At 44.2% G+C, this 15,002-nt stretch overlaps 1 protein-coding gene across 1 annotated transcript in view; it reads right to left on the reverse strand.

The window, feature by feature from the left end:
* Positions 1-15,002, reverse strand: part of LOC109918935 (unconventional myosin-X) — a 160,185-nt gene that overhangs the window by 116,099 nt on the left and 29,084 nt on the right. The window contains exons 4-8 of the mRNA XM_048599294.1: positions 14,293-14,417; positions 13,826-13,839; positions 8,280-8,364; positions 7,770-7,870; positions 3,923-4,052 (exon numbers count right to left, since the gene is read on the reverse strand). Of these exons, the coding sequence (XP_048455251.1) occupies positions 3,923-4,052; positions 7,770-7,870; positions 8,280-8,364; positions 13,826-13,839; positions 14,293-14,417 (455 nt within the window). The remainder of the gene's footprint in view (positions 1-3,922; positions 4,053-7,769; positions 7,871-8,279; positions 8,365-13,825; positions 13,840-14,292; positions 14,418-15,002) is intronic.

Raw genomic sequence — 15,002 nt, forward strand, 5'->3', positions numbered from 1 at the left:
AGAGAGAGCGGGAGCGGGCGAGAGAGCGAGTGCGCGAGAGCGGGAGAGAGCAAGAGCGGGCGAGAGAGAGCGGGAGTGGGAGAGAGAGTGAGAGCATGAGAGTGGGAGAGAAAGCGAGACAGCGGGAGAGAGCGAGAACAGGCAAGAGAGAGCAGGAGTGGGCGAGAGAGAGCGGGAGCGGGCGAGAGAGAGCAGGAGAGAATGGGAGTGGGAGAGAGAGCGAGAGAGTGGGAGAGAGCGAGAGCGGGAGCAGGAGAGAGAGCGAGAGCGAGAGAGCGGGAGACAGAGCAAGAAAGAGAGCGAGGAAGAGAGCGAGAGAGCAGGAGTGAGACAGCAGGAGAGACAGCGAGAGAGCGGGAAAGACAGCGAGAGAGCGGGAGAGCCCGCGAGAGCAGGAGAGAGAGAGAGTGAGAGAGAGAGAGAGCGCATGATTAACATTACTGACCAGGGAAACAATTCTTTATCTGATTTAGAAGAGTTCATCTTTAAAAAGGACTCCAAGCACTCTGTGTATACAATATTATGGCTCTGCCTCACAGTTACTCTGCTGTGGCTCTGCTGCTCATCCAAAAATCCATTAGTTTTCTGTAATTTCTGCTCATAGCTTGTAATGTGTTTGACTGTTTTAAATAAACAAATCCATGGAATTAATCAGTCCCTGATGGTAGAATGATTGTTAGAACATTGCTCATGTGATGGTGACCAGTGACAGAAAACATGGTGCTCAAGAGCTTCTAATGCTTGAAAAAATCAGAAAGCAAGTTAATCTAAAGATGAAATACATGGCTGTCAGTCTTAAACCATGCATGAGACAACCCTCAATGTTTTTATTGAGTAATGCATCAAATAGTTTTGAAAGCACAGCGTGGTTGTAACCAGACAGATCCCTATGCAGTGGCCAGTTGAGCTCATGGGAGAAAGTAAGTGGTTGGGATATTTACCAAACCTATACCAAGCATGGGATTGTCAAAGGTGTTTTTCCAGAATGTCCATAAAATGCCCTAGTTTAAATTGAGACACAGCAGGCCTTCTAACAGAATTTAAAATGCTTGGACAGTATTCAGAGCTTTGCTTTCTAGATTCAGATATGCCTGATGCAGAGAAACAAGCCATTAAGATTTGCTTATGCAGGTATACACAGACTGCTAGGATTAACAGCTGAAGAGCTAAAATATACCTAAAGCATACAGCCATATTGGAGGACTCAGAGTCAGCTTAATCTTCTGTATTCATGTCAGTTAGACAGATGCCTACAGAATCCATTGAACATTTCATGAGCAGATGTAGAGAAAATGGCTCATTTTGAGATTGGTCAGATGGGGTGCTAGAGAACAGAGCTGTTGAGTTAATGACTGCTTTCACACCCATAGAAAATTTCCACATAAAAATTCTAGATAAACCTACAAAAAGCTGGACATAAATACTAAGCAATCCTTGCAGGTTGATGTGCTTATAGGTCCTAAGTACATATGAGATGGTTAACGCAAGCACTGAAGCACCCGGACACAGCAAGACAAATAGAAAGTGTGGCCTCCTACATACACCAAGGAAATTTTGCAATGCAGGTGGCAGTAAAGACCTTTGGTAGACGCAGTGCACAAGAGGAGAGGCTGATGCAGCTGCAAAGAGCCATTAACCGATTCAAATGACCCGCGCACCAGAGCATCTTCAAACTACAATAAAGACCATCTGATATCCTGCCAGAGACATGGGCATGAAGCAATTGACAAACCAGAAGCTGACAATGAGACAAACAGTGATAAACACAGGTTCCACACTTCAATTTCATGGGAAACATTAATGTTCGCAACCTTTCAAAATATTTGTCCTTGAAAAGCTGGCTCACAATTGGCTAGGATTGACACAAGGACAATATAGTTATTTTTATTCATTTTTGTAGGCATGGCTGGCTAGGAGAGCAGTTGGCGCTCATTTCTAATTGCTCAAGGGAAGTTAAGACTCAACCTAATAGCTGTGGGTCTGGAGTCACATATAAGTCAGACCAGGTTTGGAGGGCAGATTTCTTCACTAAAAGAACATTAGTGAACCAGATAGGGTTTTTTTTCAACAAACGATAATGGATTCATGGTCATATTTAGACTCTTAATCCCAGATTTATTTTATATAATTCAAATTGCACCATCTGCCACGGCAGTATTTGTATGCAGGTCCCCAGACCTGGGTCTCTGGATTAAGAGTCAAGCAATAATACCACTAGGTCATCATTTCCCCTATAAAATCATAAAAAAGTACCAAGAGATATGGGAGACTATGACAAAATCTAAGAATGTTTTACATTCAGCCACTACAATTCACCAATTGTATGGGCAGGATCAACAGTATCGGAGTAGAAGTACAAATCTGTTCATCTGGACCTCACTGCTGTACCGCAACATGTACGCTAATGGACTCATAAGTGAGTGTATATCAGCATGGCATGACCTCACAATCAAGAAGCCAAACATCAGGGATACAACAGAAAACTATCCAAGAGACACTTGCACTACTCTTATATAATTAAAGAACAACAAAACTATTCAATTTCTGCTGAATTAATGAAGTTAAATCTCAATTCTCTGCTACAGAGAGAAAAATGAATGTTCAAGTAGAAAAGGCTAAACAACTATCTCAGGATATATCCAGACTTGGCAATACCATCTCCAAGACAAGATGTGGAGGTGCCTATGTAAGACTGGGGTGGACACAAGGTCAAAAATCACAACACCAGGTTATAGTCCAACACGATTTTTTGAAGACAAGCTTTCAGAGTCTCAATCCTTCTTCAGGTGTCAGTGATCTCTAAGACAACAAAGTCTTTAAGGGATACATCTGTTTAACTCACAAAGATGTATGAAGTGATGGAAGAAAAGAAAAAGGAAGTAGGATGCGCTACAAGGTCTGTATCATTAATGCAATGCAAAGATTGCTGGTATACAGGAATATATACAACTCACGTAAACAGATCAGGTTCAACAGAATAGATACAGAAACATCAGTTTGGGCTCCAAGCAATGCTGGAGAAAAAGACAGACCTACAAAAGCAGGTGGGGATGTGCAATGCACATAACGTGGAGCTGCAAATCACCCAAGGTACAGTCCTTTCCAAATTAAATAGTAGCAGGGCTTAGAAGAAACTGGAATAACTAAAGCAGCAAATGGAACAGGGCCAAGCATCAAAGAAAACAACTACAAAAAAAAAGTTGGAGAACCTGTTATAAAGTTAAGAAAGAGAAAGTTTACTGGATAAACGGAAGGCTAAAACTGATAAAATTAGAAGAATCCAGGGCAGAGTATCCAGAGAAATTGGCCTTTTCCTGGTTAGCAAGATGTCACTAGTCGGGTGTCACAAGGTTCGGTCCTCAGGCCACAACTATTTACAATTGATGTGGAGCATCAGGATAAACAAATTCTGAACCAGTAACTGCAGTCCCAAGAGAAAAAAAAACTGCACTTACAAGCAGAACAATAGACAGAATGACCAAGGGTAATCATCAACACCTCAATTCAAATTCACCATCATGAAATCTGGATGAATAACAAATTATCTACTTGTTACAGAGGCTCAAAGGCTCACTTGTTATTGTAAATAGTTAAACAGTCTTAGAAAAGAAGGAATGTTTGTGTACCTTACCATTAAGGGAGTTTACTTTTAAGGACTCCATGTGCTATATATACAATTCTACAACTCCGCCTGACTGTTATTCTGCAAGTTGCAATGTCTGCTTCATAACTTATTTGTGTTTTACTGTTTTAAATAAACCAACAAACGGTGTAAATAAATTTCTGATGAACGACTGATGTTTAGATCATTATCATTATCTGGCTATTGCCGACTTCTCCCGTAAATACTTTGCATTCACAATTCCTAACCCTCTGACCTCACCTACCTACAGCACAAGCCCCCAGCCCTGCCTCCATGTACCTTCTTTAGTTGTTATCTGGGCACCTCCAGCAGTGATGAACTCAATATTTCCAAGCTGTAAAACTCCAGACAGCAACTTGAAAATATCATGGATTTCCTCGCTGTCAAACTCCATGACAAAGAAAGCAGCCTGGGGACAGGAAAACGTTCATAAGCAACAGCTTCAGCATTTCAAACAGGATATTGCCTGCCACATTCGTACAATTTACATCAGAGGTGACATGATACCAGGTTATAGTCCAACTGGTTTATTTGAAATCACAAACTTTCGGAGCACTGCTTCTTCGTCAGGTGAAGTGTAGGAGCAGCACTTTGAAAGCTTGTGATTTCAAATAAACCTGTTGGACCATAACCTGGTGTCGTGTCACTTCTGACTTTGTTCACCCCATCTGGACCTCCACATCATACAAGTTCGGACAATCAGCCTCCTGAGCCTCTTCTGCCATTCAATAAGATCTTAGTTGATCTATTTGTGTTTTGAAGTGCAGATCCCAATATAACACAATAATCTTTGATTCACCTGCCTAACATTAACTTCTACAACACCTTCTGACTGTCCTCTCTCTGATGCTGAACATTCTGTACTCAGCAAAGGTTTTAGTTTTATCCCCTGAGGTTGGGGCACAATGAATTTTGGGCAAGACATGACATTGAACTCTTCTTCCAGCGCCTCCATGACTACTTCTTTGGAGTGCAGTCCTCTCCCTGTCCCACAGACCCCTTCACATGCCTACAACATTCTCCCTCCACCTGGGCCCTTCCCTCTGGCCTTTTACCTGCACTTGATCTGTTCACTGAGGATAGACGATGTGACATTGGTCACCACAGTTTCGAATGCGGAGGGTGGGCGCAGGGAAATTATCTCCCTCTGAACCGACCATGCTCACAGCCAGATCAAATCCTGATTTTGTCATCAAATCTGCAGGCAAGGATGGTGCTCAGGAAGGGTCACCGGACCCGAAACGTTAACTCTTATTTTTTCCTTCACAGATGCTGCCAGACCTGCTGAGCTTTTCCAGCAACTTTGTTTTTGTTGTTGTTGTTTTTGGTGCTGTTGTGGTCTGGCAGACTGACCTCTTCATTGTGGAGGCTGAGCACCAGCTCTCAGACACTTCATTCTATCTGCCCCTGGACCACGACCCTACTGTTGAGCATCAGGACATTCTGTCAACTGTCAGCGACCTCATTTCATCTGGAGATCTCCTCTGACAGCCTCGCAACCCCATACACCCCGTTTCTACCTTCTCCCCAAAATTCACAAACAAGACTACCCAGGCAGACCTATTGCTTCTACCTGTTCCTGCCCCACAGAACTCATTTCTTCCTACCTCAACTGGATTTTTCTCCCCTTTTCCAGTTCCTCCCCCCTTACATTGGTGATTATTCTGATGCTTAATATTTGTTTCAAAATTTCCAGTTTGCGGGCACCCAGCTGTCTCGTCTTCACTTTGTACGTGCAATCCCTTTAGCTGCAATTCTGATTCTGTCCTTTCGTGTTTTTTACCCACCCCACATCCTGATTCTGTCCTTTCGTGTTTTTTACCCACCCCACATCCTGATTCTGTCCTTCCGTGTTTTTTACCCACCCCACATCCTGGTTCTGTTGTGACCTGGGCTGCTTTTAGCACAGGATCGCCTCAGGGCTCTCCACTTTTTCCTGGAAAGGTCCCCATCCACCAACATGCACCTCTGCCTGGCTGAAACAAAATCAAAAACTGCTGGAAAGTCTCAGCAGGTCTGGCAGCATCTCTGAAGAGAAAGCAGAGTTAATGTTTCAGGTCCAGTGACTCTTCTGCCTGGCTGAGCTCATCCTCGCTTTGAACAGCTTCTCCTTTGTCTCCTCTCACTTTCTTCAGATAATAGCCATGATGTGGAGGTGTCGGTGTTGGATTGGGGTGGACAAAGTCAGAAGTCACACACCACCAAGTTATAGTCCAACAGGTTTATTTGGAGTTTGAGAAGATTTGTAGCTCGGGTTGTGGATGAGGTTGCAGACTTGCTCGCCAAGCCAGTGGGTTTGGTTGCAAACATTCTGTCTCCCTGCTAGGTAACATGGTCCGTGCACCTCTGGTGAAGCTTTGGCGTTCTGTCCCTCTTGCTATTTATATGCCTCAGTTGGCTGGGATGGTTGGAACTGATAGCAATACCAGCCACCCAGCAAACCGAGGCATCTCATTATCACTTACTTGGCTTCTCTTCAGTCCTGGCCTACAATCAATATCGTCTCATCTGCCCACCCTTAGCATATCTCTTTCTCACTCTCTGGGATCTGTCTCCATCTATCAGCTCACCTCTCTTTCCCCCTACCCTCGAAACTTGTCTTCAGCATAAATATGACTTTTTCCCAGCTGCTATCAGTTCTAATAGAGGCACCAAACTCAAAACGTCAACTCTGCTTTCTTCCCACAGATGCTGCCAGATCTCCTGAGTTTCACAAGCAATTTCTGTTTTAGTTTTAAGAACTTATCCACCTCTACCTTAAAAATATTCAGTGAACCTGCCTCTACCACCTTCTGACGCAGAGTTCCAAAGTCACATAACTCCCAGAGAGAATATATTCTGGCTGTGCGTCTCCTAATGCCCATGAAGATTCTGCTCATGCACATTATGAGCAGAAAATGTTCTTTTGGCAAAATACATGGCAGCACCGAAACAAGAACAGTCAATCTGAGTGACATCACTGGCAGGGGTACTAAAAATGCGTGTTTTGAACATGAGTAAGGAGGGCGTATTGGGGGTGCAAGAAGACTTTTGTACATTTTCCCCTCACATTGACGTCCCTAATTTTCCCTTATGATACTTGGCTGGATTTTGCCCACTCACTCAACCTACATCTATCCATCTGCAAACTTTTAATGTTGCCTTAGGAGGTGCAATTTATAATACAAGGTAGGGTTGGTGATTAAGGGAGCTAGGGAAGAAAACAAAACAGTTGTTCCGTTGCTTTTGCTATTTCTAACTTTTTCAGCCTCCAGGAATCGATTTTTACTCTGCTATAGGAGAAGAAGTTGATTTAACAGCAAGAATAAGGTAAATGACTAGGCTTATTCTATTTTTAAGAGTTCAAAATAGTGTGCAATTTTAATTTCTTTAATGATTGATTCTAACAGCTTCCCAAACAAATATGTCAAACTAACGAGCCTACAATTTCCTGCTTTCTGCTTTCCTCCCTTCTTGGATAGAGGGATGACATTTGCTACTAACCAGTCTGATGGAACTTTTTCTGGATCTAGAGAAGTTTGAAAGATTGGCATCAATTACATCATTAGCTACTTCTTTAAGACTCTCGGATGAAATCCACCTGGACCTGAGGATTTGCAACCCACAGTTCCATCAGTTTACCGTGTACCACCTCCCTGGTGATTGTAATTTACCAAGTTCTCCCCAGCTTCTGATTTACAGCTGTTACTGAGATGAGTTTTGTATACTGTACAGTGAAGATGGAAATGAAATATTTGTTCACTTTACCTGCCATTTCCTTATTATCTACTACAACTTCCTCCCCGCGAGCTGTATCCAATCCCATGAGTCATGACCCTTTCCCAAGGGCCATGACCCCTCCCCAGGAATCCTATAGAGGGACCATGTACCTTCCCCACGTGTAATGCCCCTTGGAATCCACCCCAAGCCTCTCCAAAGACTCAGTGCTTGAAACACTCACTGTGTTAATGAGTACAAATTCCACACTATGGTACAGTTGACCGATTCTCCTAATCCTGCCCACCCAACCACAACACCCCGAAGAATCTGACCCCTGCTCCAAATCCAGCTACTAACCATTGACCCACTGCAATCTTCTTTGATGTGGTCAAACAGTGTCCCATGGCACCTGCCTCTTTCAACTCACCATCACTTTCTCAAACATCAGTTTGTCGTCCAGACTCTTGTTGCTCACACACCCAGACTTCAAATAGTGATAGGATTCAGCGTCTGACAGGTACAAGGCCTCTGCCCAAACAAACAGTGAACAGAAAAACACACAGATCAGCAGAAGAAAGACAGACTCCAGACTCTTACATTTCAAAGACGAACCCCTCCCCATGCCCATCACCACCCTTTTCTACTTCTCCCAATCCCCTCCTCCCCTCTTCCTTCTCCCAACCCCTATTTCTCCCACATTGTACATGGAGTGGGAGAGAGTGGGGATGGGTGGGATGGGGAAGAAAAGGGATTGGGGAGAGGATGGATGGAAGAGATGGAACAGGCTTCTTGTACTGCGGGAGGGGCCTTTGCGCCCCTGGAATTTGGGAATTCTCTGGGCACTGACACCAAGGGTAAGGGAGAGTCTGGTGATCTATGCTGGTTTGTCCCATGGTGAAGGCCATTGTCATGACCCCAGGTCACATTCCTTGCTCACCTTTCTGCTGTGAGTCGGTTCCAGCCAACAGAGCATAGAAGATGTGGTAATTCCTTTCATCTGGATTCTGTCTGACCACTCGGTTCTGGAATAAACATCACAGTCATCAGTGTCTGTGGGAAAACAGAGCACCCCCTCCCCTCAGCATGTTCGCACATGCCACCCCCACCAACCACCCCCCCCTCCAACTCCCACACAGAGGGATTTAGGACATAGGTCAGCAGGAGGTGAGAGGTCACTGGTGTGGGGCTACCACAGGGAAAGGATCACTGGAGGTCACTACAGAACATGGAGTCACCACAGGACAGGAGTCACCATGGACCAAAGATCACCAAATGTTATCACAGGTCAAGGTTTACAGCTCAGTAAGATGTCACTGTAAGGTGAAGGTTCAGAGCAGAATTAGGAGTGTGAGTTAGCAATAGAGGGCCAAGCATCTGGCCAGAGTGAGGGTAGGGCCTATCAGGGGCAGTGAAGGGAACTTGTGCCTGGAGTCAGAACAGGTAGGGGAGGTCCTTAATGAATACTTTGCTTCAGTATTCACCAGTGGGAGGAACCTTGATGTTTGTGAGGACAGCGTGAAACAGGCAGATATGCTCAAACAGCTTGATGTTAGGAAGGAGGATGTGCTAGAAATTTTGAAAACCATGAGGATAGATAAGTCCCCTGGGCCAGACGGGATATACCCAAGGTTACTACGGGAAGCAAGGGAAGAGATTGCTGCCCCTTTGGCAATGATCTTTGTGTCCTCACTGTCCACTGGAGTAGTACCAGATGATTGGAGGGTGGCAAATGTCATTCCCTTGTTCAAGAAAGGGAACAGGGATAATCCTGGGAATTACAGACCAGTCAGTCTTACTTCTGTGGTGGGCAAATTATTTGAGATACAGTATTTATGATTATTTAGAAAAGCATAGTTTGATTAGAGACAGTCAGCATGGCTTTGTGAGGGGCAGGTCATGCCTCACAAGCCTTATTGAATTCTTTGAGGAAGTGACAAAACACATCGATGAAGGTAGAGCAGTGGATGTGGTGTATATGGATTTTGCAAGACATTGGATGAGGTTCCTCATGGTAGGCTCATTCAGAAAGTAAGGAGGCATGGGATTCTGGGAAATTTGGCTCTCTGGATACAAAACTGGCTGTCCAATAGAAGACAGAGGGTGGTAGTCGATGGAAAGTATTCAGCCTGAAGCTCGGTGACACGTGATGTTGCGCAGGGATCTGTTCTGGGACCTCTGCTCTTTGTGATTTTTATAAATACCTTGGATGAGGAAGTGGAAGGGTGGGTTAGTAAGTTTGCCGATGACACAAAGGTTGGTGGAATTATGGACAGCGTGGAGGGCTGTTGTAGGTTGCAACGGGACATTGACAGGATGCAGAGCTGGGCAAAGAAGTGGCAGATGGAATTCAACCCAGAAAAGTGTGAAGTGATTCATTTTGGAAGGTCGAATTTGAATGCAGAATACAGGGCTAACGGCAGGATTCTTGGCACTGTGGAGGAACAGAGGGATAGATCAAAGTTGCAACCCAAGTTGATAGGGTTGTAAAGAAGGCATATGGTCTGTTGGCTTTCATTGGCAGGGGGATTGAGTTTAAGTGCTGCGAGGTTATGCTGCAGCTCTACAAAACCCTGGTTAGACCACACTTGGAATATTGTGCTCAGTTCTGGTCGCCTCATTATAGGAAGGATGTGGAAGCTTTAGAGAGGGTGCAGAGGAGATTTACCAGGATGCTGCCTGGACTGGAGGGCAGGTCTTATGAGGAAAGGTTGAGGGAGCTAGCGCTTTTCTCATTGGAGCGAAGAAGGATGAGAGGTGACTTGATAGAGGTGTACAAGATGATGACAGGCACAGATAGAGTGGATAGTCAGAGACTTTTTCCCAGGGCAGAAATGGCTTTCATGAGGGGGTTTAATTTTAAGGTGACTGGAGGAAGGTATAGGGGAGATGTTTGAGTAGGTTCTTCACACAGAGAGTGGTGGGTGTGTGGAATGCAGTTCCGGAGGTAGTAGTGGAGTCAGGTACATTAGGGACATTTAAGCTACTCTTGGATAGGCACATGGATGATATTAAAATGTAGGGTATGCAAGTTGATCTTAGAGTAGGATAATAGGTCGACACAACATCATGGGCCGAAGGGTCCGTACTGTGCTGTACTGCTCTATGTTCTATGTTCTATGATCACCAAAGGTGATCACTAGGCTGTGAGTCACACTGCAGGGTAAAAAATGATTAAGTAGAGGTGGGTCACCAGAAATGAGAACACACAGGAAATTAACCCCAATTCAGATAAGAGAAGCTCCTCTTCATGATCAAAGGGAATAAAACTGCATCCCCTCCTGTCAGAGAGGTAAAGGCCCACCTCCCTAAGCAGTCACAACCAACTTCAGCCAAAAGAACACTCTTCAAAGATGGAGTGCAGAGAAGGGTTACTGGACTAATTCATGGGATGGCAGAACTGTCCCACAAGTGATAGACGAGACTGGTTTTGGATTCACTGGAATTTTGAGAATTGTGAAGTGATCACACTGATGCATGAAACATTCTTCCAGGGTTCAACAGGGTAGATGCAGGAAGGATGCTTCCCCCAGGTTGGAGAAGGGAGCTGAAACCAGGCCTACAGTCTCAGAACACAGGGCAGGCTACTTTGGACTGAAATGAGGAGGAATTTCTTCACTTGAAGGATGTTGAACCTTTGGAATTTCCTACCCCAGAAGGCAATGGAGACTTGGTCATTGAGCATGTTCAATTTAGAAATCAATAGGGAGAAAGGCAAAAAGCATGTAACTATCGGCCAATTAGTCAAATATTTATTACCGGCAAAGTATTGGAATTAATCATCAAAGAAGTCACAGCAGAACATTTGGAAAATCGTAATCTAAATCAAGCAGAGAGTCAGCACGGCTTCATGAAAGGGAAATGGTTTCTCTTATCAGAGATTTGAGGTAGTCTCAAACAGAGTGAGCAGAGTGGAACTGGTAGATGTCTTGTATTTGGACTTCAAGAAGGCGTTCAAAAGGCACCTTAGAATTCCTATAGATTGAAAGTAGGACAGGTGTGTTCAGGAATTATACAGCACACTGACAGTTGGAACAGTAGTAATGGAATCCCTACTAAAGGAGAGAATAAAAACCAGAAGTAAATATATATCAATAAATATAAATATATACTGCATCAAAATGTACATAACAAATACTGAAATAAAATGATCACTAGGGAAGGCAGTGGTGGACTGGTAATGTTATTAGACTAGCAATCCTGGAGAAGGCAGGAAAATGGAATCAAGGATTATCAGATTAGCCATGATCTCATTGAATGGCAGAGCAGACTTTATAGGCTAAATGGCCTACTTCTGCTTCTATATCTTAAGGTCTTAATCGAGAGCTCCAGGCTAGCATTCTTGGACACAGGTTCAGAATTCACCATAGAAACTGGTGGAATTTCAATTGAATTAAATTTGGAATTAAATGCTAGTATAACGGTGACCATAAATTGATTGTTATAAAAACCTATCCAATTCACTAATGTCACTCAGAGAGGGAAATCTGCTATCCTTACTCTGTCTGGAATACACATAACTCCAGAACCACAGCATTCCGTTAACTCTTAACTGACCTCTGACCTCTGAAATGGCACAGGAAGATTGTTTAACACTTCCTTCTCAAGGTCAGCGAGGGATGGGCAAACGTTTAGTTCATACATTCACAGGCTCTCATCAAGTTGGGCAGAAAATACTTCTTCCAGTGGGGGAGCAGGAGGTTAAAATTTAGAACAAAAGAACAATACAGCACAGGAACAGGCCCTTCGGCCCTCCAAGCCTGCGCTGACACATTTTGCCCTTCCATACTAAAACTGCCTTCACTTACAGGATCCATATCCCTCTGTTCCCTTCCTATTCATGTATTCATCCAGGTGTTTCTTGAATACTGCTACTGTGTCTGCTTCCACCACCTCCTCTGGCAGCGGGTTCCAGACACTCACCATCCTATGTGTGAAAAACCTGACTCCCACATCTCTTTTAAACCATCCCCCCCGACCTCACACCTTGAACCTGTGTCCCATGGTGATTGACCCCTCCACCCTGGGAAAAAGCCTCATACTTTCCACTCTATCCATGCCATTGACAATCTTATAAACTTCTTTCAGGTCACCCTTCAACGCCCTGCATTCCAGTGAAAACAAACCCAGTTATAGAGTAATACAGCATGGAAACAGGTGCTTCGGCCCAAACTGGCCCATGCTGACATTGGTGCCCACTCAGCTAGTTCCAATTGCCCGCATTTGGTCCATATCCCTCTAAACCCTTCTCATCCATGTATCTATCCAAATATTTTTCTAAATGTTGCTATTGTACCTGCCTCAACCACTTTCTCTGGCAGCCCATTCCATATATGCACCACTGTCTGCGTGAAGATGTTGCCCCTCAGGTCCTTCTTAAATCTATCCCCTCTAGTTTTCAATTCCCCATCCCTGGGAAAAAGACTATATGTATTCATCCTATCTATGCCTTTCCTATCCATCCTATCCAACCTTTCTTCATAGCTAAAATCCTCTATACCAGGCAACATCCTTTTTCTGTCCCCTCTCCAAAGCATCCAAGTTCTTCTGGTAGTGTGGTGACCAGAGCTGTACACAATATTCCAAATGTGACCTGAATAAAGTTCTATAAAGCTGCAGCATAACTCGCCTATCCGTGTACACAATGCCCCTTCCAATGATTACTACCTTATCTACCTGCGCTGCCACCTGCAGTGACCTGTGGACCTGCACACCCAGATCCCTCTGCATATCAATACTCCTAAGGGTTCTGCCATTCACTGTATAATTTCCACGTGTACTTAACCTTCCAAAATGCATCACTTCACATTTGTCCGGATTAAACTCCATTTGCCATTTTTCTGCCCAGGCCTTCAACTGATCTATATCCTCCTGTATCCTCTGACAATCCTCCTCACTATCTACAACTCCACCAATCTTTGTGGAGTCTGCAAACTTACTGATTAGATTAGCTGCGTTTTCCTCCAAATCATTGATGTAGATACCGAACAGCAGAGGTCCCAGCACTGATCCCTGTGGAACACCACTAGTCACAGCCCTCCACTCTGAAAAGCATCCTTCCACTGCTACCCTCTGTTTCCTACGACTAAGCCAGTTCTGTATCCATCTTGCCAGCTCATCCTGATACCATGTGACTTGCACTATGTACCAGTCTGCCATGAGGCACCTTGTCAAAGGCTTTACTGGAGTCCATTTAGACAACATCAACCACTTTAAGCCAGGATCAGGGGTACTGTCAAGAAGCATTTTTTCACAATAAAGGTCATTGAAATCTGGATCTCTCTCCATTGTAAATCTGTTAAGGCTCGGATCAACTGAAGCCTTTAAGATGGAGACAAACAGATTATTTTTGGGTGAAGGGAATCAGAAAGAAGGCAGCTGGGCACCAATTCCCACAATCAGACTGAATGGTGGAATGGATCCAATGACTCAATGGACTGAATGGCCTCCTCTCATGCTGTGCAACACTAAGTGGAGGGAGCTCACCTTTTCCAGTAAATCTGCATCAGAAGTTAAGGATTTTAAAGGGTCATCTGTATATTTAATTCATTTTCCTCTGGGAGCTGTTAGCTTGGGGTTCTTAACGTTCTAGGGTCATAATCAAACAAACGCCAGACACTTATCCCAATCCTAAACTCCAAACGTTCACCTAATCCCAAAACCCAAACATTTACCCAATCCCAAATTGCAAATACTCACTACAATCCCAAACCCCAAACATTCATCCCAATCCCAATGTCGAACCCTAACCCAAGTCCCCTCAGCTAATGGCTTTCAATTGACTCACAATCTTCTCAGCCCAAACTCTACTGTTTTTGCACTAGCTATTAGTACATTGCTGCAATGGGGACATTTGTACAGTCAGTGTGCAGGACCACTGGAATGACTGGGTCATTGACAAAGGGTAGTGGGCAGATATAGAGCTTTCAGTCACTCCTTGATCAAAAGGATACAGTCAACAATGGCACCTCCCTGAATGTTTCCATTCTGAGAAAAGTGAAGTTGGATGAATTTCCCAAATCGGCTGGAGTTGTTGTTGTAAACAGTCTTGGCATTTCCGAAAGCTTCCATGACTGGGCTGCAGAGAAAGATTCTCAACATTAATGGTGTACCTGAAACCTGATGCTGAAACCTGCTGCCAATTTCCCAACTCGCACAAAGTCCCGTTTCATGGTCACTCCAATGTTCACTGACCAATTTGGCTCCGGGTCAAGCAGCATCTGGATTTTAAAATTCTCGTCTTTGTTTTCAATCCAACAATGTCCTCACCTCTCCTTACCCTTGAATCTCCTCAAACCTCACATCATTCAAAATCCTAAAATACTGGCTGTTCCACATCTGCTGATTTAAATCACTCCACTAGTGGCACTGTGCACTAAGGGAGCTGGGACCAGAACTCTGCAATTCTCTCCCCTGTCTCCTCCTGTCTCCCCTCCTTTGAGATACTCCTTAAAAGCAACCTATTTCAACTAACCTTGCCCTTCTGCTCTAATCTGCTCTTATGTGACTGAGATCAAAACTTATTTTGAAATTAATCTATGAAACATCTTCCTTAAGTACTTTACAAAAACAAGATATCGTCCTCAAGTGGGAGTCAGTGTGTGTGGGACTGTACCCCAGTGAGAGTCAGTGTGTGTGGGACTGTACCCCAGTGAGAGTCAGT

Source organism: Rhincodon typus, chromosome 7 (assembly GCF_021869965.1).
Source record: "Rhincodon typus isolate 14 chromosome 7, sRhiTyp1.1, whole genome shotgun sequence".
NCBI lineage: Eukaryota > Metazoa > Chordata > Chondrichthyes > Orectolobiformes > Rhincodontidae > Rhincodon > Rhincodon typus.